Here is a 21,952-nt window from a genome sequence, read left to right on the forward strand (position 1 = left end):
ATATTGAAGGCTATCAATGGCGAAGAAGGGCAAAGGAGAAAGGACCAACAAGCAGAAACTTGCTCCCGAGAAGGAGCGTTTCATTCAATGTTGTTCTGATATTACTTTGGAACTCATAGATTCATTAACGAATGGCTCTACAAGAGAAATAAATCTGAATGGTTTGATTACAAAGTTTTCAAAGCAATACAAGTTGAAACAGCAGCCTAGGTTAACTGATATTATAAATTCCATTCCCGATCAGCATAAAAAGTATTTACTCCCTAAACTGAAGGCTAAACCTGTTCGAACGGCTTCCGGTATTGCAGTGGTAGCTGTGATGTGCAAACCACATCGTTGTCCACATATCGCATATACCGGTAATATATGTGTTTACTGTCCTGGTGGACCAGATTCTGATTTTGAATATTCTACACAGTCATACACTGGTTATGAACCGACCTCTATGCGTGCTATAAGAGCCAAATATGATCCGTATGAACAAGCTCGTGGTAGAATAGAGCAGTTAAAGCAGCTTGGTCATTCTATAGACAAGGTGGAGTATATTATTATGGGTGGTACTTTTATGTCCCTTCCTAAAGAATACCGTGAAGACTTTATTGTTAAGCTGCATAATGCGCTTTCTGGATTTAGTGGTAATATTCTTGAGGAAGCCATTGCATATTCCCAGCAATCATTAACAAAGTGTGTTGGTATTACAATCGAGACTAGACCAGATTACTGTACAAGGTCTCATTTGGATGATATGCTCAATTATGGCTGTACAAGGTTGGAAGTCGGCGTGCAGTCGTTATATGAAGATGTGGCTCGTGATACTAATAGAGGTCATACAGTTAAATCTGTATGTGAAACGTTTGCTGTTGCGAAGGATGCTGGTTATAAAGTTGTTTCTCATATGATGCCTGACTTGCCAAATGTTGGTATGGAAAGAGATATAGAACAGTTTAAAGAATATTTCGAGAATCCAGCTTTCAGAACCGATGGGTTGAAAATATATCCAACACTAGTTATAAGAGGTACAGGTCTCTATGAACTCTGGAAAACGGGTAGGTATCAGTCTTACAATGCTAATGCACTAGTGGATTTAGTAGCTCGTATAATGGCTCTGGTTCCTCCTTGGACAAGAATCTACCGTGTGCAGAGAGATATTCCAATGCCGCTAGTGACTTCAGGTGTCGAAAATGGTAACCTGAGAGAACTTGCATTAGCTAGAATGAAGGATTTTGGTACTACATGTAGAGATGTACGTACCAGAGAAGTTGGTATTCAAGAAGTACACCGTAAGGTCCAACCAGACCAAGTGGAGCTCATCAGAAGGGACTACTATGCTAATGGTGGGTGGGAAACATTCTTGTCCTATGAAGATCCAAAACAAGACATTTTAATTGGTTTATTAAGGCTGAGAAAGGCTTCAAAAAAGTATACATATAGGAAGGAATTTATATCTCAGCCCACATCTATTGTGAGAGAGCTGCATGTTTATGGCTCAGTTGTACCACTGCATTCCAGAGACCCAAGGAAATTCCAGCATCAAGGCTTCGGTACATTGTTGATGGAAGAGGCTGAAAGGATTGCTCGAGAAGAACACGGTTCTCAAAAAATCTCTGTTATTTCTGGTGTTGGAGTAAGGAACTATTATGCCAGGTTAGGCTACGAACTTGATGGTCCTTATATGTCTAAGTGTTTGGTGTAAATAGGATAAGGAGTCTCTGTAAGATATATAGTACATTATTATTATCTTATTTATTACATAATATACTACTATTCTAATATATGTGTCCGTCAGTGTGATCAACCACCAAACTGATTTTACCAGGAAAATTACTTTTACATTTCCAATGTAATGTAACTTGCTGAGTCCTGTTGATACTCTCCTATCTTTACAGAATGGCGGTCACCAAAAACTCATGCGCGAGATACAAGAAAAAGGAACCCTATGGACAGCCAGTATGCACGTTAAATCCATTGAATGTCCATACTTTTTATTGAAATATCATCCGATTGTTATCAATTTCAGTTGTTTAATGCATAGGGAGATACGAGCGTTAACATGGCACCAGCGACTATATGTATTATATAACCCACATGTGCACCAGTTGCCGGTTGAAATAATTTGTTAACGTTTACACAAATGTTTTAATTTAATTTAACATAAAAGTCTAATCAGTTAAGTCAGGTTACTCTACATGACTAGTTTTTAACCTTTGGGGACTACTATTGTATGGCCCTAGAAATTCGTACGAGTAGTTCTTCCACAATGCGTTTTTGTTATGTACCACTTCGGGAAGCATCTTCCATCTCCAAATCATAACGTAATTATCCTGTTTGGAATGCAATACTAACCTCAAATATATGAGCGACACAATAAAATAATACACACCAAGTCCAGTCAGCAGGTGCCACCATGCATGAAGTTCGAGCAAAGTACCGAATGGCAGCATTAAATGTCTTCTAATCCCAATCCACAAATCGCATCTATGTACATCTAGCTGCCACATGACATATGCAATAAGAAACAGTAACACACCCAATAGCATACAGTTCCGAAGGTTTTTCTTTTCTGAAGAGCCTTTGACATGTTTTCTGCTCAAATATGCAGATTTAAAAACGACAAACATCGTTAGTATTGCATATATCACTTCATGGAAAGATGGGTCTGTCAAAACCCCCATATAAAGCGCGGTAACAACCACCGCAGTGACTGATATCACTGTTGCAATAATCCATTGCTTCTTCTTGGATGCATTGGTCATTGCATCACTCCCCTTCTTTTCCTGCTCGCATAACACACTCCAGGCTGGAATGCATGTGACATACAACATCGGCAACTCATCCAATAACTGATACTTATATTGAAGGGACATATGGAATAGCCAAGAACCAAATCCAACAAGCCCAAAGCCTAACGATGTCAGTATAAAACGTGATTCGAGGTTATGGCGTATACCAGAGTACAACAAGTAAAACGACAACACAAAGAAAATACTGTTGCTAACCGTATTCGACCATTCCGCAAAATAGTATGACACAACGTAATTCTCTTCACACCAATCGATTGTCGCACTCGGCTGGCCCCAGTAACCGTCTATGGGTACATCTGGGTAAGGTCGAATACGCAACAACTCCCAAGCAGTACCAAAAATCCTGCCCATCATATTCACCATTTCAATCGCACTATACTAGTTCTCCTATGGATTATGCCTCCCCTGTTCCAAAGGCTGTTGCTAAACGATATTTTGAGAGCTTTTTTCATATACGATTTTAACTAACCTTCGAAACACTAGAAACGATACCTCAAGCAAGATTTAACTGGCTTTTTGTAGGTTAGGTGAGGATTCTGAATATTAATAGGGATCCCCTATCTTAATTTATTAAACCAATGCCAGTTTTCTGTTACATATAAAGAATAGCAAATTACATCTCTCCGATGCATTGCTAAAACCCACGTTAGGCCCTTCTCCTAACTTTTTTAGGCTGGGCGGCTTCTTAAACCCTCTCACGGTCACGTGTAACCGCTATACGATGGTCACGTGACAACAAGGTCATCTCTGACAGTATCCAGCCTTCTTCTTTATATTATTCTTTATCTTCTCTTTATCGTTGCTTAAAATAATCCTGAGGTCACGTCTCCTGCGCCCCCAAACCGCCCATATCATGTTGTTGTTGTTGTTGCTGCTGTTATTCGGTTGCCTTGTTCTCCGTATGTAAGCCAGACAAAAAGGTTCGTCACGATTTACGAACGCTTGGCATTACAGAAATATGTTGTCCATCACATGTTTGCTCACGTGACTTTCGGTAATAATTAAGCAGCACAATATATACTTGACTAGATGAACCCCCAAAAGGAGGCGCGAACTATCTATTTATAACAATCCGATCCCCCCCATGTATAACTCATTATTCACCGATTACACCAAATCAGCATATAAAATATACGTTAATTTACTGCAATACATATCTCATTACCCTTCGTAAACATTCAACGCTCATATCACACGATAACGTAGCGGTATAATGTTCGCAGGAGACAAAACAGATCAAAGCAGCCTCTGCAGCTCAGGCTTGGCTCTATCTCACTCCTACGCAGTCATACCAGACATCGGGCATTGGATGATAGTGTCCAATTTGCGCTGATACATAAGTCACGTGATAAACTCTGAGGGATTTACGATCACGTACGACATCCCCTCTAAGCGGGGAAGCCACTTGTTCATCCTTGGGGAAAGTTTTGGGATAAGCTTCCTTTACGTGCGCTTTTTTACGTTGGACAATTTTGTTTGTTAGGGACGTACCGAAGAGTTAAAAAATCAAAGGTAAAATGCAAGGAGATATTTTTAGCAAACTTTTCCTGATCGAAGCTGCAGAACAAGATAGCCAAACAACGTAACTGGATTACTTAGCAAGTGATATACTGGAAGTCGAATTTCAGCCTCCATAATTGAACGATACATTATATCTGACAGACTGTATAGAACTACTCGTTTATCTGTCTTAAGCCAGCGTTCGGAGTGAGAAATTGACACGAAGAGTGATCCATCTGCTGTGTTTTCCTACAGCGAGAACGTGCCTAAAGCTTTTGCAACTCGTAAGTTCAATATAGCAGAACTCAAAATCCGTGTGAGAACCGTTCAGTTTTCAGACTTTAATAATTTCATTTAGCGAGTATTTGTGCATAATATTTACTGGAAGGCTATAACTTGTGCTCACGAGTTGCTCTACGAGAATCTCGATTACAATATGGGACGCCGTAAGATAGCAATTGAGCCTATCACCCAGGATAGGAATCGTACTGTGTATGTATAAAAATTCTGTATTGATGAGGGCTAGTGCTTTTACTAACGATTTACACTGCAGTACATTTATTAAACGAAAAGCAGGGTTGTTCAAAAAAGCCCATGAGCTTGCTGTTCTGTGTCAGGTGGATGTTTCTGTTATAATTTTGGGAAATAACAATACGTTTTATGAGTTTTCATCTGTTGATACCGATGACCTTATCAAATATTATAAGAGGGACGATCTACCCCACGATATTAAGACACCTGCGGATTATGGAGACTACGTTAAGAAGCCAAAGGTGGTCTTAAATGAGAAGCGCAGGAGAAGACAGGCTACATTCATCAACGAACCTATCACTATAAGACCGTCATGCAGTAAAAGCGAGCAACTTGACGATGAAGACCTAGGAGATAATGATGATGATGATGAGGAGGAGGAGGACAATGATGAGGATAATGATGATAGCATAATACATAATAGCATTGCCCAAGAGACCGACAGCCTACCTTCTACGGAAATACATCAACAAATGGTCAATCAACGACAGAGAACCCACTCTCCTAGTCTTGAAAGCCGGCCATTTACAAAAAGGGTCAAGTCCGATGACTCCACAAGATTTAATCCATTACAACAGCATGTTCAAAGACAATTCCATAACTTGTATAGCGCTGCATCCAAGTACATTGATCATCCGCAGCAAGGACAAACACAGGATCAGCATCAAGGCCAACGAGGACATTCGAAAAACCAGCAGTCGCAGCAACAGCCGCAGCAACAACAACATTCTACACAACCACAGCAGTCGCTTTCGCGACCAAAACAAGATCTCTCGCCCTCGGGTCGTTCTCTGTCCTCGATAGCCTCTTCACAACAGCATCCTCACCAGGCTCCGCAAGCAAATGCTAAGTCATCATTTCAAAAGCCGTTCAATCCATATCATTCATCACATAAGAGATCTAGTTCCAGAGGTACTCCTATCCCACCTAACTCTCATACTTCAAGAAGTGACACACACCAAAGCTCTGCAATGCCTTCTTTGTCTCCTACGGGATCTTTGCAGGGGTCTTCTCAACAGCAGTCTACAGGAAAGCAGGTTACTAGGCCCGTTTTACGGGTACAGATTCCGAATAGCAATTCAACAGGCTCTTTAAATAGCCAACCTTCCTCAAATTCAATGAGTGAAGTGATCGGTGTCAACAAGCCTTCACAGTTTAATGCCAACGGCCATCTGGTGTTACCGGATCCTTCAAACCCAAGAAGTGATATCCCAGTCTCTTCACATCCTCAGGATGTATCTGGAGGTCTCATGGTAAGTGAACGTCCCAAGAATGCTGAAAATATGACATCCGCTGGTACAGGTATGCTGTATAACAATCTCCCTTCGGCTATTGCGGCCTCACCGTCAATGCGGCAATATTTCGCTTCTCCGCTGCAGCAGGCAGCCAACGGCGCAGGAAACCTTTTGTCAGCATCTCACAACCAGACATTTCAGTCAGGCACACGACAGACCCAAACTACGCAGCATAGGAAACATCAAGCGGACCAGTCTGCAGGACCTATGCTGGGTGCTCTACCGTCCAAATACGTTAGTGATCTCATGGTAGCATCACCAAATGGGTCAATTGCTATGTTTCAAGATTGGCCTTTTAATCGTGGTGCACCGAATACGGGTGGAAACACTGCATTTGGGTCCAATTCTGATTCTTTACAAGCATCGCTTGTTAACAGCAATACAGGCTTGACACCATACATAAATGGCTCTGTGCAAACCCCTCTTGGTGGAAGGTATTTTAATTTCCCGAATGAGCCTCACAACGAGGATAAGGTGACTGAAGAAAAGCCCTAGTATGTAAATTATGCAAACAATACACAATTCGGAATGAATATTCGGGCTATTACCCGCCTTTAATAGTTGTAGTCGTCGTGGGACTGTCACCCGTACATCTTAATACACCCGTACATCTTAATAAATAAATATTACGCGCGCATGTACGACCGACGCTTCTGTAGACAGCCCATCGCCTCGGTGCAGCCGGCCTGCTTCCCGTGTGAGCTAGGCAGACCGCTACGCGTGGTTCCGCCCGGCGGGTAGCCGCAGCTAGCTCCAGAGGTGATTGTATCTCCACCACATCCCAGAGAGGACAACGCACGGAGGTTCAATATAGTAAAAATTCAACTTCCATCAACTCTATCATAAGACGGGTTACTGGCCTTAGAGGAAGAAAGGATATACGAGTAGAGACTAGTCCGCCATCATGAAGGTATGTTAAGATATAATAGCAAGTGTGTTGAGTGTGATTCGTACGATAGTTAATGTTTAATGATGAAGTCACGCCAGATATACGTCAAGTTCGAGTCTAGATGATGATCAATCCAGTTTAATTTATTGTACTATTACCTACAGCATGATGTTGAATTCGTCTTACTAACAGAAATAACAGTTGAACATTTCTTACCCAGTTAATGGTACTCAAAAGACCGTTGAGATCGATGACGAGCACCGTGTCCGTGTTTTCTACGAAAAGAGAATTGGTCAAGAAGTCGACGGTGAAGCTGTCGGTGACGAATTCAAGGGTTACGTCTTCAAGATTGCCGGTGGTAACGACAAGCAAGGTTTCCCAATGAAGCAAGGTGTCTTGTTGCCAACCAGAGTTAAGCTATTGATGGCTAAGGGCACTTCTTGTTACAGACCAAGAAGAACTGGTGAAAGAAAGAGAAAGTCTGTCAGAGGTGCTATTGTCGGTCCAGATTTGGCTGTCTTGGCTTTGGTTATCGTCAAGAAGGGTGAGCAAGAAATTGAAGGTATCACCAACGAAACTGTTCCAAAGCGTTTGGGTCCAAAGAGAGCTAACAACATCAGAAAGTTTTTCGGTTTGACCAAGGATGACGATGTCCGCGATTTCGTTATCAGAAGAGAAGTTTCCAAGGGTGAAAAGAGCTATACCAAGGCGCCAAAGATTCAAAGATTGGTTACTCCTCAAAGATTACAAAGAAAGAGACAACAAAGATCTTTGAAGATCAGAAACGCTCAAGCTCAAAGAGAAGCTGCTGCTGAATACGCTCAATTGTTGGCTAAGAGATTGTCTGAAAGAAAGGCTGAAAAGGCTGAGGAGAGAAAGAGAAGAGCTTCTTCCTTGAAGGCTTAATTGAAAGATGACATTGATCGATTGCATGTTTATCTTCGTTTTTAAATCTTCTATGTATAGATGTACTATGTAGGGAGAGTGTGTATTTTGTCCCTTATTTGATAGTTTCTAATTAAAATCGAGATCATAACTTATAGATGGTATGGAGTTACTAGCTATTCATCTTAAAGTAACTAATTCCTCAGCAGAGGTTGGGTGAATAGCCACACAGGAGTCGAAATCTGCCTTGGTAGCACCCATCTTGATGGCTACACCAAACCCTTGCAAGATCTCTGCAGAACCATCGCCCACGATGTGTAGACCCACGACTTTTTCATTAGGGCCCGCGCAAATTAGCTTATATTTAGTTGGCGATTTATCCTCCAACATAGCATAATACATGCTCGTAAAGCTAGAATTGTAGACTTTGATGTTTTCTTTGCCATACTTTGCAATGGCGCTTTGCTCAGTGAGGCCAATGCTACCGGCCTCAGGATGGGAAAAAACTACACTTGGTACATTCTCAAAGTCTTGCTTTTCGTCCTTGAATTTTTCAGGTCCAAATAATCTATTAGAAAGCTTTCTCCCTGTGGCGATGGCCACTGGGGTCAATTCAACATTACCAACAACATCACCTAAGGCGTATATATTCTTCACATTTGTACGTTGATATTCGTCAACAATTACTTGTCCCCTTGCGTTTAATTTAACGCCAACATTCTCAAGGCCCAGACCTAACAATGATTTACGACCAATTGCCCAGATAAGCTCATCAACCTCGGTCAACTTCTCCCCGCTATCCATGTGAACTGTCAAAAGTCCGGATGTTTCATCTTTCTCAACTCTCGTAACATTAGAAGATGTATGCAACTTTATCCCTATTTTCCGATAATAGTCAGTAATAGTATCTCTAATACAAGCGTCAAAATTGGTTAAAACATGGTTCTTTCTAAGGATCATATGAGTTTCACTACCTAAGCCATTAAAAACACCCGCAAGCTCAGTACCAATATAACCGCTACCAACCAAGGCTACCTTCTTTGGCTGCTTTGTCAACCCAAAGAACCCGTCAGAATCTTTACCATACTCATATCCTGGTATGTTTTCAGGAAAAACTGCCCTACCCCCAGTAGCAATCAAGATTTTATCTGCAGAATAAAGTTCTGTAGTATTGTCCTGTTTGGTTACTTCAACCAATCCTTCCTTGTTAAATTTTGCCCATCCATATACGTAATTGACACCCTCATTTTGCAAATTGCGCTCATAAATACCGTTCAATCTCCTAATGTATGCGTCCCTTTTTTCCTTGAAGGCAGGCCAGTTAAAAGTCAAGTTTTCCTTACTCAAATCAGTACCCTCAAAAATTTTGTAGCCATTCGCGTGCGTCAGTTTTGTAGCCAAATCCGATGCGTACCACATCACTTTCTTTGGAACACAACCAACATTGACACACGTCCCACCCATTTGCTTACCTTCAATTACCAATGTTTTAGCACCGTAAGAGGCAGCCCTTCTACTTGAAGCGACACCACCAGAACCACCTCCAATAACTAAGTAATCGTAATGTTTTACACTGTTTGACATTGTCCGTATAGTAATAAATTTATTACTGTTTTTTAACGTTCGCATTAAAATGTGAACTAAATAATTAATGAATTAGGATTCAAGTTATATATATACTAATTCACCTGTCCTCCTGCAACCGCCAATAACTTGTTATTTCTTAATTAGTAATGATAACATCGCTACATTTGTTTGTCATTGACATCCCGTTGCAAATGATAATTGATTTTTCGTCACATTACATAAGCGTCTGTATTATTAAATTAGGATGTGGTTATTTTATATATAGAACCCAAATGATAGTTTCAGTTTGTTATGTTACTGGAATCGTCACTGACTACTCGATCAAACAGAGGATCAGTTATTTATTTTACTGTGGCGGTCACCCCTTCTTATCAAGTAAAAAATGCCTGCCATGGAAATTAAATCACATAACCCTAGGCCAGTAAAACACCATCCGATTCCCATTGCGTCACATAACTTGAACACTATAGCCGAACTTATAGCTGCTGCAATATTACGAAAGCTGTTGCTAACTGCGACCGTTCCCGCTGCTCTTCTTGGATTGCATTCGGTAAGATATGTCATGGTGGAATTTGAGCACCATGTCATACCAAAAGCCATAAGGAACGAAAACAAAAGAACTATGGCTATATGGTGATGGAAATGAATAGACCAGCCATAGCCTATGCATCCAATCATACTGAAATTTAATCCAAGCGACTGAGGAATTAATCTTTTGTGGCTAGGGTATATTTTACCTTGGTGGTTTGTTAGCCACTTCTTACGATAGTAATCAGATGAATGTCCACCGGTAATAGAACCAACCATTAAAGCAACCCCTGGGCATGCATAGCATGCACCGATAGCTAGATTACTATATCCATACTGGTTTTTCAAATAGTGCGAAAATGTAACACTAAACCCATAATATGTTGCAAATAAAAGAGCCGTGCTCACGGAGCATATGGTGAGGTTTGGAACTTTGGCAATTTCCCAGTAAGTCTTTAGACTAGGTTTGGGAGGTCGCGGATAAAGTTCGCGGAACTCTGCCGAAGTAGACACTGGTTTCTGAACCCCAATATTCTTGCAAACAAGTAATTTTGGTTGCTTGACATCAGAATCGTAGGATCCCTCAGAGAAACCGCTGAGCTTCCAACGGACATCTCCGTTACCAACAATACAACGTAAGGTTTCTGGCAAAAATAAAAATACTGAAAGGAAGCCAATAAAACTCATAATTGACGTAAAACCGAAGAGCCACCTCCAATAATCTCCGCTCATTAAAATTAAACCAGCACATACCGGCGCCAAAATTGGGCCCGCATTGGGCCCGAGCATAAAATAAGCTATTGCTCTACCACGCTTTTGAGGAGGTGTTATATCACTAACAGTACCTGCGCCTAATGATATCACAGAGCTGGATGCAAATGCTTGGCAAACTCGTAAAATAAACAAGCCAATGATATTAGCCGGTATACATGCTAGCAACACATTTACTATGACACTTAATCCCAAAGATATGATATACAAGAGTTTTCTACCTCCAAAATCAGCATTTAAAGCCCAAATCAAAGGTCCTATCGAGAAGACCGCCATAAAAACGGCAACAGTTGCGTTTATCGTCGATGTGGAAACGTCAAACTCCCTTTCTAATATTGGTAGTGCAGGGATGTAAATATTACCAGACATGGGTCCTAAAAACCCTATAAAGATGATGACGGCAAAGATTACATTTCGTTGCAACCTAGAGAATATTGTATAGGGGTGCTGTTCGCCCGCGAATTTCTCTGTCAAATTTAAATTAGAATTAGTTTTCTTTCTAGATTCCGAGTTCTCAGTATCCATGGAATCCATCCTTGTGCTTTCTTTTGTAGGCTTCTCATCTGAAACTTCCTTTTCGTTCACATAGTTTCCGATCTCATTCGACCGCTCGGGCCCTTGGTTCCCCATGCAATGACTATTAGATTTATTTCGGGACCCTTTTCTGTCATGCCAACTTGATCGTTTTGTTGGTTTCATAGAACGTCCTTTCTCATTTTTATACCCTTTCCCATCGTTGATGGAATTATGAGCATTAGTTGAGCATATTTTCTGAGATTCTTTATTATCATTTATTGCAATATCTTCGTTTTCAGCCGATTTTGTTGCCTTTAATTCGTCCTCTTTCTCAATTTCGTTATGCTTTTGGTCATTAATTATATCATCCTGTAAACTGTTGGCTAACTTAATTTCTTGTACTCGCTTATCTTCCTCGTCTGAATCATCTTCTTCGGAGTCATCTTTCTTAAGAATCAAATTGTACCCATCGGAAATACGTTTATTAAACGGACGCCCAAATTCGTCAATTTCCCTCGGACTGCCAGCAGTGACAATAATGCTAATACGCTTACCTGGCGTGCTCATATCAAAATTATCTTGAATTTCAATTGATAGGTCAGAACTTATCTGATCAATCTGTAATGACATTCGTTTCTAACTGTTCTGTAGACGAGCGGTTTTATTGGCCTAATGACAACTAATTATTATTCGTGTAGTTATCGCAGATATTGCTGAACTAAAATATTCGGAAGTGTTAGGTAAAATTCATATACCGCTAGGCTGATTGATTAACCACAATTTGAGCAATTCGTGTTACTATTGCTGTTGGAAGTTATAATAATATATTTAAATGTATGTATTAAGATTCTTATTGTGGTTTTTGCGTCGCTGTCATACGCTATGAACATTAAGTGACGCATAGTATGAAGGAACTATAGGTAGCACCATAGTCATATGAGTAGAGGATTAGTTAAAGAATAGTTCATGCATGATATCAGAAACGTTGGAGGATATTATGTATTTTGCTGTGGTATTCAAATTAGTAACGATGTGTAACGTGACATTGTTTTATTAAAAGCTGACATTTGCTGGTAAAATTTATACTACGAATGAAACAATTATAAACAATATCGCGTTGCCCGGAGGCTACATCGACTTTCGGGACTCCATAAGGCTTATCGCTTTTTACATAAATAAACATTTTAAATTGTAAGTGATATCGATTACAGCTGTACTCCAACAAAGAGTGTCAAACCTAAACATAATATACAAAAAGTTGATTGTATTTTGGAAACAAAAAATACTTGATCAGATGCAATGGAATAACATTCCAAAATTCAACGACGGTCGTTCTTCCCAATACCACGCTTACCAGAAAACAAGTGTTTGGGTAAGGAAGCTGTCGAATGCCTGTCTGCCTCACCCTGTCTTGCTTGTCTATTTCTTTCTCTTCTTTGTAATTTAGCCATTCTATCAGCCTTACTTCTCAAAGCGCCATCTGAGACACCGTCAGTTAACCTGTCGGTTTGCCTCAACTTTCCGGCTGGTACAGATGAATCTTGGTGACCATATACCACATCGGCACCAGTTTCGACATACTGGCTCTTGGAGATAGCTTCTTGTTGCTTGGATTGCAAGGTTGTCATATCGTGACCCAAAGACACCATATGCTTCTCCATATCGTTGAAAGATTTGGCCATTTTTGAACGAGGCATTGTACCACGGTTTTTCAACGACTTTCTATTCCTGGCGGCGTTAATCATCTTCTTTTGCTTGTCTCTAATCCAAGCGGCCTTCTCTTCAATGTCTCTCACTTCATCTTCATTGAATCCATTTAATGCATCTTCATCGGAATCATAGAAGCCTTCTTCTTCCAATCTTTGTTCTTCCTCTTCCAATGCCTGCAATTTAGCAGCGATTTCGGGATCCAAGAAATCATAGACGTTTCTACCATTTAGAATTTCTGGCATAACATCGTTCTTCCACTCGTCATCTTCCAAAAGGTAGTTCTCCTTTAGGTTCATGCTAAAGACACCTGCACCACCGTTTTCAGCCTCGATTTCTCTAGCCAGCTTCTTACGTTCCGGATCTTCTGCATCATAATTCTTCTTGTTCTTGAAAGCATCTGGAATATATGGCAATCTTTCAATACCATCATCGCGTTTCTGAGGTTGAGCAACGTGTATTTTGTTCAACACATTGTTGATTCTAGTCTGAGATTTAAGCTTGTTTTCTATTCTGGTAGCTAGCAACTTTTCACAAGCTTTGTTCCTGACGGCCATAACATTTTCCTCGTTAATACAGGAAACTGTCATAATCTCAACACCTGGAGTCTCCATTAAGGATTGGACCATTCTCTGGCGTTCTTCATCTAGATCTTCTGGTCTAATGATATCGGTCTTGTTAATAACAACCATAACAGACTTGTTCACAAACAGAGGCTTGATAGAGTTAAAGAGCTTAACCTGCGCCTCTATAGTAAAACCACATTGTTCAGATAGATCCATAAAGTACAATACTGTAGAACGCAAGTGAGCAATAGCATAAATAGATTGCATTTCGATATTGTTCATTTCCTCAGTAGGTCTATCCAAAATACCTGGAGTATCAATAGCTTGGAATCTTAAGTACTTGTAGTCAAAATGTCCAACGTACAATGATTTGGTTGTGAAAGCATATGGTTGAACCTCCACATCCGCCTTAGTGATAGATCTTAAGAATGAGGATTTACCAACATTTGGATAACCACAGATAACGAGCGTTCTGGTATTTGGATCAATAGATGGCAATCTACCCAAATGTTGTCTGACCTGTTCCAAGTATACCAAAGGATCCTTCAACTTCTTCATAATAGTAGCCATTCTACCCAAGGCAGCACGCTTCAATTGCTTACATTGGAAAAGAGACTGACCAAACTTTAATAGCCTCACATAATCTCTTGAAACCTGTTCCACTAATGTCTTGGCACGGGACACAGCTGCCAAAGAAACCTTGTAGTGGTTCTTCTCATAAAGAGTATCCATTAGATCTCTGTGGAAAGGATGGATATCATTAATGTTTGGGAAACCTTTCAATAGATCATCGAACTTCTCCACAAAACCTTCAGCAGTGAACTTCACTTTACGCATATAGAATGCTCTAATACGGGTGATCTTGAAACCTGGTCTAATGACCGTAGGTGTTTTACGTTGCGTCCTATTCAAAACGATATCCAATAAGTCATTTGACGTCGGAACCGTAGGAATGTCCTTCCAGGATAATTGCATGTTGAAATATCTATCTTGAGGTGCTTCACGCGCGGCTAGTACGAATTACCTCTTAGATTAAGCAGCCTGGACTTATGGATTAAGTGCTGTTAGGTTCAACTAGCTCATCTCATCGCCTACTAAAAATTTTTCCATGAATTGCTTTTTCTATTGACCAAGGATGTCTGGGTGTAACACGACTAGTGCTCATCAGTAGTCAACAGACGCATAATATCATGGAGAATTGGTTGCGGTTTAGCACTTTAGACTACAGCTTCCCTATCTCAAGCCCTCTTGGTTCATTTTCATCTCTGTTAACTGTTTATTACTCGACTAAACTGTACCTGTGGACTGAAACGACTGATATCGCATGGCCGATCATGAAATATGAAATTAGGACGACTGAGAGCTAAGACAATAGTAGATACTACTTATCCATCACTGTTGCTTTGCTTTATCGGTTTTCTACCATATCTTGACAACTCAGTATAGGGGTTACCCGGCTATGGAATTAGCTACGCGTCTTTCGTAGTTGCCACTTGAGCCGTTTGATTAAAATACTTAAATATACATTACTCCGCAGCTACATTACGTCTAAAGGTCGGTTGAATTTTGATTACTGATCTTTTTAGAGCTGCTTAAGTTGGGCCCCACAGCAATTGTCGTAAGAGGATGTCGGAATCAAGTTCTCCACTATTAGTGGGTGCTTTACTACGCCACCATAAGGAACTTAAGCAAAGACAAGGCTTATACCAATCACGTCATATGGACTTTTTCAGATACAAGAGATTCGTAAGAGCATTGAAATCACCTGAATACCATAAGAAGTCTCAAGAAGAGCCGGAATTGTACCCACCCGTCAAGACTGACGATGATGCCCGTGAAGTCTTTGTTTCGTTGATCAAGTCGCAGGTTGTTGTACCATGCAAGAAGTTGCACTCTTCAGAGTGCAAGGAAAACGGTCTTAAGCCCGACAAGGACTATCCAAATCTACTTCTCTCAGATAAAGCTACCCTAGAACCGGATGAGTACTACGTATGGATGTATACCCCCAAGACATGGCTAGATTATGTTACTGTTATTGGTGTCATTGTGGGCATACTCGTGTTTGTCTGCTATCCGCTATGGCCTTCTTCCATGAAACGTCTCGTATATTATTTGTCCCTCGGATTATTAGCTCTCATCGGTTTATTTTTCGGTATAGCCGTTATTAGGCTTTTTGTATACGTATTATCGCTAGCTATGGTTAGTGAGAAGGGTGGCCTATGGATATTCCCTAACCTCTTTGAGGACTGTGGTGTACTCGACAGTTTCAAGCCGCTCTATGGTTATGGTGAGACCGAATGCTACAGTTACATTAAAAAGATGAAGAGGAAGAAGAAGAACATTCAGAAGAACTAGTACAGTGTATGATGAATAGAATAAAGCATGAGCCGTTTCCAGTCAGAATCCTGAATCATCTTGCATTATATAGCACACTGGTTTTTCTTCGGTATATATTCTTTTAGAACTCTACGCAAATATTACAACCGCTACCTTCAGGAGGAAGCTTTAAACTATATTATAAGGGCCTTATGCCCAGGGAATCTGTTGGAAGTATAAACAAGTGGTTTTACGTTACGCTATGACCCATCTATTTAGCATTTATTTATGGCCGTTAATTTGTACTGATATTTTAAAAATTATTATATAGGAATGACTTAACATCTCGCTTACTACATGTTACAATTCTCTTAAAACGAAAAAGATAGGCGATCTAAACAGTGATATTATAGGATATAGTTAACATCTGATAGTATTAACAACTAATGAGCGAAGATAAGAACCATAAGAACGAAACTCCATGGGAACTATCTTATAGTAAGGGTGGGTCGGAGCTTAACGGTGAAGACTTGGAAAAATATTTGGAACATGGGTCAGGTGTTAATCGAAGACTATCTAATGATAGGTTTATTTCTTCACATCTTTCGCAATGGAATTATAACCATAACAGAGGCGCTTTAGTGCAAGGTATTGAAGAAGCGACTGGTTTGATCAATGATTTAATATGTGAAAACGATCAGAGGCCTATTCATGTGCCCGAAAGTGACTTGGAAATATTAAAAATTGATGTTAAGCTGAACGGAAATTGGAGAGACAACTTGTCTTTAGACAAGGAGGCCATGGCCAGTGTGTTTAAGTCGCAGGCTTCGAGTTCACTAGATCATCTTGCGAAGCTTTTAGTCCGTGTACAGGATAAGTCATCTAAAGTTTTTGTTACCGGTGACTTGAATGCTGGTAAATCGACGTTATGCAATGCCTTGTTAAGGAAACATGTATTACCAGAAGATCAGCTACCATGTACGAATGTTTTCTGTGAGATTTTAGAGGCCCGTGAGAATAACGATATTGAGCAAGTACACGCTGTGCCAACAGATGTGGCAGCTACTGTAAAAGAGGCATATGAAGTTTACAATATTGGAGATCAGACTACATATCAGGTGTTTTCAGTTGATGATTTGAAGTCCATAGTCTATAAGAGTTCAGAATATTCGTTACTAAAGATTTATATTAAGGATGACCAGCGTCCCGCGGACGCAAGCCTATTGCGAAACGGTACTGCAGATACAGCGCTTATTGATTCACCAGGTTTAAACATGGACTCAGTCCAGACAACAGAGGTTATGTCCCGTCAAGAGGAAATTGACCTGGTTATATTTGTTGTGAACGCTGAAAACCAGCTCACCCTTTCTGCGAAAGAGTTTATAACTATGGCATCTAAGGAGAAGAAGTTTATGTTTTTTGTTGTGAATAAGTTTGATCAAATCAAGGATAAGCAGCGGTGCAAGAAGTTGATATTGGACCAAATCAAGGAGATATCTGTAGAGACTTATAAGAAAGCAGAGGAATTTATTCATTTTGTTTCTAGTGAAGAAGTGATAAACTCTCTTGGGGGCGGCGGAGGTCCTGATAATGGTCCTGACGATAATGGAAACGATGGCGAAAACCCTGGCAACCCCGATTTTGAAGGATTAGAAGAAAGTTTGCGAAATTTTGTCTTAAAAAAGAGATCGATATCCAAGCTGATGCCCGCTAAGACTTATTTGCTAAAACTACTCTCAGATGTTGAGTCTATTTCGTCATGGAATCTTAAATCTTATAAGGTGGAGGAAGAGTCCATTAAGGCAGAGCTAGAAGAACTATCACCCATCATACAAGGTACCAAAATGCATTGTGTTAAAATTACCGATGCGGTCGATAAGGAATCCGAAAGAGTAGTTAATTACATCTACGATTATACGAAACAGCGCGTGTTATCTTCTTTAGCATTATCTCCTTCTGATTTCCCTGCGTACGATGGTCTTTCTAACATCCATGACTACATTTTCCGTGCTAGGCAATTCATTATTGAACAAATTAAAAAGAGTGTTGTCGACAGCGAACGTCAAGCCAAGTTGGCAACTGAACAGGCAGTTGTTGACATTAACGCTATGGCTAAGAATGAATTAGGCGACGATTTTATGTCCGACCGCGTATTCCAAAGTGACTTAATGTTCACTAGGAAAAAGCATTCTTTGGCAAAACAACTAAATGTTTCTTTCAATTTGAAAGATCTTTTTGCTCCAACTTTTGATGGCTTCATTAATTACATTACTTGTGGGTTTGCAATTCAAGGTAAAACTGAAGATAAAACCATAGAACAGCAAAATCCAATGATGGGCTCTCTAGGTTTGACCAATTACTCTTTTAGCAAATACTGGACTAATCCATCACTGATTTTCACATCTAAGATTCCAGCTTTAGCAGTTTACTCTTACGGTGGTGTCAAGGTACTAACCAATGGCTTGTTATACGGGAGTCGCTTTTTCACTTGGCAGTCCATTAAACGTTTGTCAACATCAGTGCTTCTAATAGGTTCAGTACTCGGCGTTGCATATCTGATTAGTGACCTACCAAGGGCTCTACCAATGAATCTTTCTCGCAATTATGGCAAGAAGCTCCATGAATTAGACTATATACACTCCAACGCTGATAGAATATCAAAAGAAGTTCGTGAAGTATTAAAGATTCCAACAAGAGAGATAGTTAAAACCTGTGAACTTCTCTTGGACAGGAAGCAAGCCCAAAGAGCGAAGCTTGAATCGAAGATTGAGGATAATCGCGCCAGCGTCGTCTTCTTTGATGGATTAGCACAAAGAGCCTCAAAACACCATCGCATCTTAGAGGAGATTAATTTGGATGTCGATTAAAAGAATTAACGTACTGCTAAACTCATATAATAGATTCATAAAATAATTATTTTAATTCCGTTTTTTCTGCCACGATGACAGCTAACTTTCGCGGTAACGTCTTCAACCTGCTAACAGCATAAGTCAACCCAATATAATATTTTATATATTAACTTCGTCAGCTTAACGTCGAGCACATTTATATATCCAATGGAGAAAAAGATGATGAAGAAAAGGCTTTGTTTATTCAATTTTAAAGGCTTCTTGTAGTATACCCAAAAGTTTAATCGTAGCACATATATTCATTAATATTTTAATAATGGGAATACCGATAATTAATCCATTACATTGGGGTTATCGAGGCTCCGTAACGCACCATATTGGTGAAAGGGGCACCGTGGGCCTTCGGTTGAAATCTAACGGTTTCGTTTCATTGCATGAGTTTGTGACGTTATACGTTCCAGGTTTAAAACACAAAGCCAGATTCCAGTTAACTTCATGTCTATTTACTGGTATATTGCAAACGCTCTATTTACAGAAGGGATATTTCGTCAACAAATATGAACTATATTTTGGTAGAGAGATAGTAAGATTCTCGGATGGCGGTGTCGCTTGTGCAGATTGGGTGATGCCAGAATGGCATGATACCTACGTTAGCGCTAAAGGAGGGGTTGATCGAAAGTTATTTAAGGAGGATTACCGTAAGACTCAACCTTCTTTTTGGCCTCCACTACACAGTCAAACGAGGTTCTTCTCTCTCGAAGAGTTGATAGACATTCGGAACGATGGAAGTCCTCTAATTATCATTCAAAATGGGCCTGGAGGCGGCTCGCATGATTTCTACATCAGAGCACTCATATCCGAGTTCTTAAATATGCCAGATTTTAGATTCAGAATTGTTGTGTTAACTCCCCGTGGCTGTGCACGGTCCAAATTAACTTCTAAATGCTTATTCTCTGCATTATCCACAAATGACCTCCGGGAATTCATCAATATACAGCATAAGCGTGATCCAGAAAGGAAGATATTTTGCCTAGGTGTTTCTTTTGGAGCTGCAGTCGTTGGTAATTATTTAGGAGAAGACGGTAATAAGAGCCCTGTGGCAGGCGCTGTATGCCTTTGCAGTCCATGGGACTTGGCATCAGCAGCAGAAAAACTCGAAAGCGACTTTTGGGCTAAGGCCATGTTCAACAAACCAGTTGGAAAATACCTAGCAAAAATCGTGAAAGTCAATTCCACGGAATTGGAGTATATTGAAGGCGATTTGATTAGATATCCCGCCAGTAGTGAACATCCATCGAATCATGTTTACACTGACAAAAATATCAGAAAAACAGCAGCAATCCGGACAACAGTTCAATTTGACAATACATTCACTGCTCCTTCCATGGGTTTCAGAAACGCTTTCGAATATTATCGACACGCGAGTCCCCTGAAAAGGCTAAAATTTATACGCGTTCCGACTCTTATAATTAATTCCCTTGACGACCCTATCGTTGGCCCTGGGGTAATCCCATATAAGCAGGCTTTAACAAATGAACACGTTTTACTATGCACCACTTCACTAGGAGGACATTTGGCATACTTAACTCCATCAATGAACTCATGGATAATCCGTCAGATTTCGGAGTTTTTTAATAAATTTGAAGAATTGATCGCTTAAATAGAGATACTGAAAGTCAATCGTATGATAAATGAAATACGGGACTAGTGATAAAAGCCTTTCCGACTAAGAAGTAAATGCCATGTTAAAATAATATAATCCTTAGGACTCTTTAAAAATTTTACAGCCCATCCTCTCCGCGATTCTTCTTCCATTCTGTAGAACCGCTGACTCTCCCAATTGGCGCTGAACTGGTATGGGTTGGCTGGTTAGTATTAGTTCGTAGTTCCAGTAATTCAACCCCATCACGGCAAGCCAACTTATACAGCTCATCGTCATGTAATTGTTTCCTTAACTTCTTCGTAAGATATTTAGTCATAAACTCCAGGTCATCTTCGTTTATTAAATCTCTTGGCAATTGGTTCTTCAAAATGTACCTTTTACTGACATCAACAACAGTGTCATTAGAAAATGCAATAACGTAACTCATAGACTTATTCCAATTATTAGAATATATGTATGGTTGATCAAAACTTTTTTCACAAGAGTCAACGTGAACCCAGCGCTTTAGCCTACTAGAGTAGATTTCGCACCACACATGATCTTCCTTGTTCCAGATATACCTTGCTTCTACCCCAAAAGATTTCAATACCAAAGTAAATAAATTGCACCATTCGCCACAACGACCAGTTCTAGTCTGCAATAGTTTCAAGGAGTCGTTATAGCGTGGAAACCGGGTTACTCCATTGCAATGTCCACATATATAACGCTCAACTACTGTACACTGGAATGGCATTTCGGCAGCATTCGGGGAGTCTGGTTGAATATTAGACTGGTGCTCAGCAGTTTGGCATCTCACACAAATAGGCGAATTACACCAACTAAAAAAGTCCTCTTTAAAGTACCGTAGCAATTCATTAACCAAAGCATCCTGATATTCGTCATCTGCTACATTCTTGGCATCTACATTAGCATAAATAAGATCCAAATCAAAGGTATCAAGAACTCGACTCTGTAAATAGTCGTTGTCATACCTGAAGCATAAGGTCTCATACAAACTGTGGATTTCCCTAGCAAAATCATTTCTTTTCAGTAAGGTTTGATATCTTAATTCGTCATTATCCTGAAAACGCCTGTCCCTATCAAGTACCAGCTTCTTATAAGATTCCAAAATCCTTTTTGATATATCAGCGTACATATTATTAGTACTCATACGGCCCTCGATTCAAGTATCGTTAGCTATTTTCTTTGAGGGTCGATTAAGCGAGTTTTAAATGTAAAGGGCGTTGTCATTCCGCTTTTTTATCAGTTAGTACATCTTTAAAATATTGTTCAGGATTCTCGATCACCAATAAAGACTGTTATAAACCAAATGAGACAACGTCAGGTTGCGTCAGCAATCCTAGTATCATCATATTCAATTGTCGTTGTAGCTTTGTATACATTATGGCTTTCTTGGAATGATGAGGATAAGTTTAACTACTGGTGTATAATACTATTAGCACCCGTACTATTTTGGTCATGGTGTGTTATATCATGGTGCGGCTCACAGCTCTTCGCTTATGCCAAGAGGGAATATGATATATGATATGGAATATGATTTAAACTGTT

The 21,952-nt window shown here is 40.0% G+C and overlaps 12 protein-coding genes across 12 annotated transcripts; 7 read left to right on the plus strand and 5 right to left on the minus strand.

The window, feature by feature from the left end:
* Nucleotides 1–16: 16 nt before the first annotated feature.
* On the plus strand, nucleotides 17–1,693 carry ELP3 (Elongator subunit ELP3; the record flags this gene model as incomplete). Its single annotated transcript, XM_018132331.1, has 1 exon — nucleotides 17–1,693. One exon carries the CDS (start codon nucleotides 17–19, stop codon nucleotides 1,691–1,693), a length of 1,677 nt encoding a protein of 558 aa, XP_017987820.1.
* Nucleotides 1,694–2,177: 484 nt separating this feature from the next.
* Nucleotides 2,178–3,164, minus strand: YDC1 (alkaline dihydroceramidase; the record flags this gene model as incomplete). Its single annotated transcript, XM_018132332.1, has 1 exon — nucleotides 2,178–3,164. The coding sequence occupies one exon, from the start codon at nucleotides 3,162–3,164 to the stop codon at nucleotides 2,178–2,180; it is 987 nt and encodes a 328-aa protein (XP_017987821.1).
* Nucleotides 3,165–4,737: 1,573 nt separating this feature from the next.
* Nucleotides 4,738–6,622, plus strand: RLM1 (Rlm1p; the record flags this gene model as incomplete). The annotated part of the gene is made up of 2 exons (XM_018132333.1): nucleotides 4,738–4,793; nucleotides 4,855–6,622. The coding sequence occupies 2 exons, from the start codon at nucleotides 4,738–4,740 to the stop codon at nucleotides 6,620–6,622; spliced, it is 1,824 nt and encodes a 607-aa protein (XP_017987822.1).
* A 409-nt stretch (nucleotides 6,623–7,031) lies between these two features.
* On the plus strand, nucleotides 7,032–7,922 carry RPS6A (40S ribosomal protein eS6; the record flags this gene model as incomplete). Its single annotated transcript, XM_018132334.1, has 2 exons — nucleotides 7,032–7,037; nucleotides 7,218–7,922. The coding sequence occupies 2 exons, from the start codon at nucleotides 7,032–7,034 to the stop codon at nucleotides 7,920–7,922; spliced, it is 711 nt and encodes a 236-aa protein (XP_017987823.1).
* Nucleotides 7,923–8,081: 159 nt separating this feature from the next.
* On the minus strand, nucleotides 8,082–9,530 carry GLR1 (glutathione-disulfide reductase GLR1; the record flags this gene model as incomplete). Its single annotated transcript, XM_018132335.1, has 1 exon — nucleotides 8,082–9,530. The coding sequence occupies one exon, from the start codon at nucleotides 9,528–9,530 to the stop codon at nucleotides 8,082–8,084; it is 1,449 nt and encodes a 482-aa protein (XP_017987824.1).
* Nucleotides 9,531–9,821: 291 nt separating this feature from the next.
* DTR1 (Dtr1p) lies at nucleotides 9,822–11,933 on the minus strand (the record flags this gene model as incomplete). Its single annotated transcript, XM_018132336.1, has 1 exon — nucleotides 9,822–11,933. The coding sequence occupies one exon, from the start codon at nucleotides 11,931–11,933 to the stop codon at nucleotides 9,822–9,824; it is 2,112 nt and encodes a 703-aa protein (XP_017987825.1).
* A 689-nt stretch (nucleotides 11,934–12,622) lies between these two features.
* On the minus strand, nucleotides 12,623–14,551 carry NOG1 (putative GTPase NOG1; the record flags this gene model as incomplete). The annotated part of the gene is made up of 1 exon (XM_018132337.1): nucleotides 12,623–14,551. The coding sequence occupies one exon, from the start codon at nucleotides 14,549–14,551 to the stop codon at nucleotides 12,623–12,625; it is 1,929 nt and encodes a 642-aa protein (XP_017987826.1).
* A 651-nt stretch (nucleotides 14,552–15,202) lies between these two features.
* On the plus strand, nucleotides 15,203–15,931 carry SEC62 (Sec63 complex subunit SEC62; the record flags this gene model as incomplete). The annotated part of the gene is made up of 1 exon (XM_018132338.1): nucleotides 15,203–15,931. One exon carries the CDS (start codon nucleotides 15,203–15,205, stop codon nucleotides 15,929–15,931), a length of 729 nt encoding a protein of 242 aa, XP_017987827.1.
* Nucleotides 15,932–16,338: 407 nt separating this feature from the next.
* On the plus strand, nucleotides 16,339–18,759 carry FZO1 (mitofusin; the record flags this gene model as incomplete). Its single annotated transcript, XM_018132339.1, has 1 exon — nucleotides 16,339–18,759. The coding sequence occupies one exon, from the start codon at nucleotides 16,339–16,341 to the stop codon at nucleotides 18,757–18,759; it is 2,421 nt and encodes an 806-aa protein (XP_017987828.1).
* Nucleotides 18,760–19,057: 298 nt separating this feature from the next.
* Nucleotides 19,058–20,401, plus strand: AW171_hschr42751 (HDR091Wp; the record flags this gene model as incomplete). Its single annotated transcript, XM_018132340.1, has 1 exon — nucleotides 19,058–20,401. The coding sequence occupies one exon, from the start codon at nucleotides 19,058–19,060 to the stop codon at nucleotides 20,399–20,401; it is 1,344 nt and encodes a 447-aa protein (XP_017987829.1).
* Nucleotides 20,402–20,522: 121 nt separating this feature from the next.
* PNG1 (peptide-N4-(N-acetyl-beta-glucosaminyl)asparagine amidase) lies at nucleotides 20,523–21,554 on the minus strand (the record flags this gene model as incomplete). Its single annotated transcript, XM_018132341.1, has 1 exon — nucleotides 20,523–21,554. The coding sequence occupies one exon, from the start codon at nucleotides 21,552–21,554 to the stop codon at nucleotides 20,523–20,525; it is 1,032 nt and encodes a 343-aa protein (XP_017987830.1).
* A 159-nt stretch (nucleotides 21,555–21,713) lies between these two features.
* ERI1 (Eri1p) lies at nucleotides 21,714–21,929 on the plus strand (the record flags this gene model as incomplete). Its single annotated transcript, XM_018132342.1, has 1 exon — nucleotides 21,714–21,929. One exon carries the CDS (start codon nucleotides 21,714–21,716, stop codon nucleotides 21,927–21,929), a length of 216 nt encoding a protein of 71 aa, XP_017987831.1.
* Nucleotides 21,930–21,952: the final 23 nt, after the last annotated feature.

This window comes from Eremothecium sinecaudum, chromosome IV, assembly GCF_001548555.1.
Source record: "Eremothecium sinecaudum strain ATCC 58844 chromosome IV, complete sequence".
Lineage (NCBI taxonomy): Eukaryota > Fungi > Ascomycota > Saccharomycetes > Saccharomycetales > Saccharomycetaceae > Eremothecium > Eremothecium sinecaudum.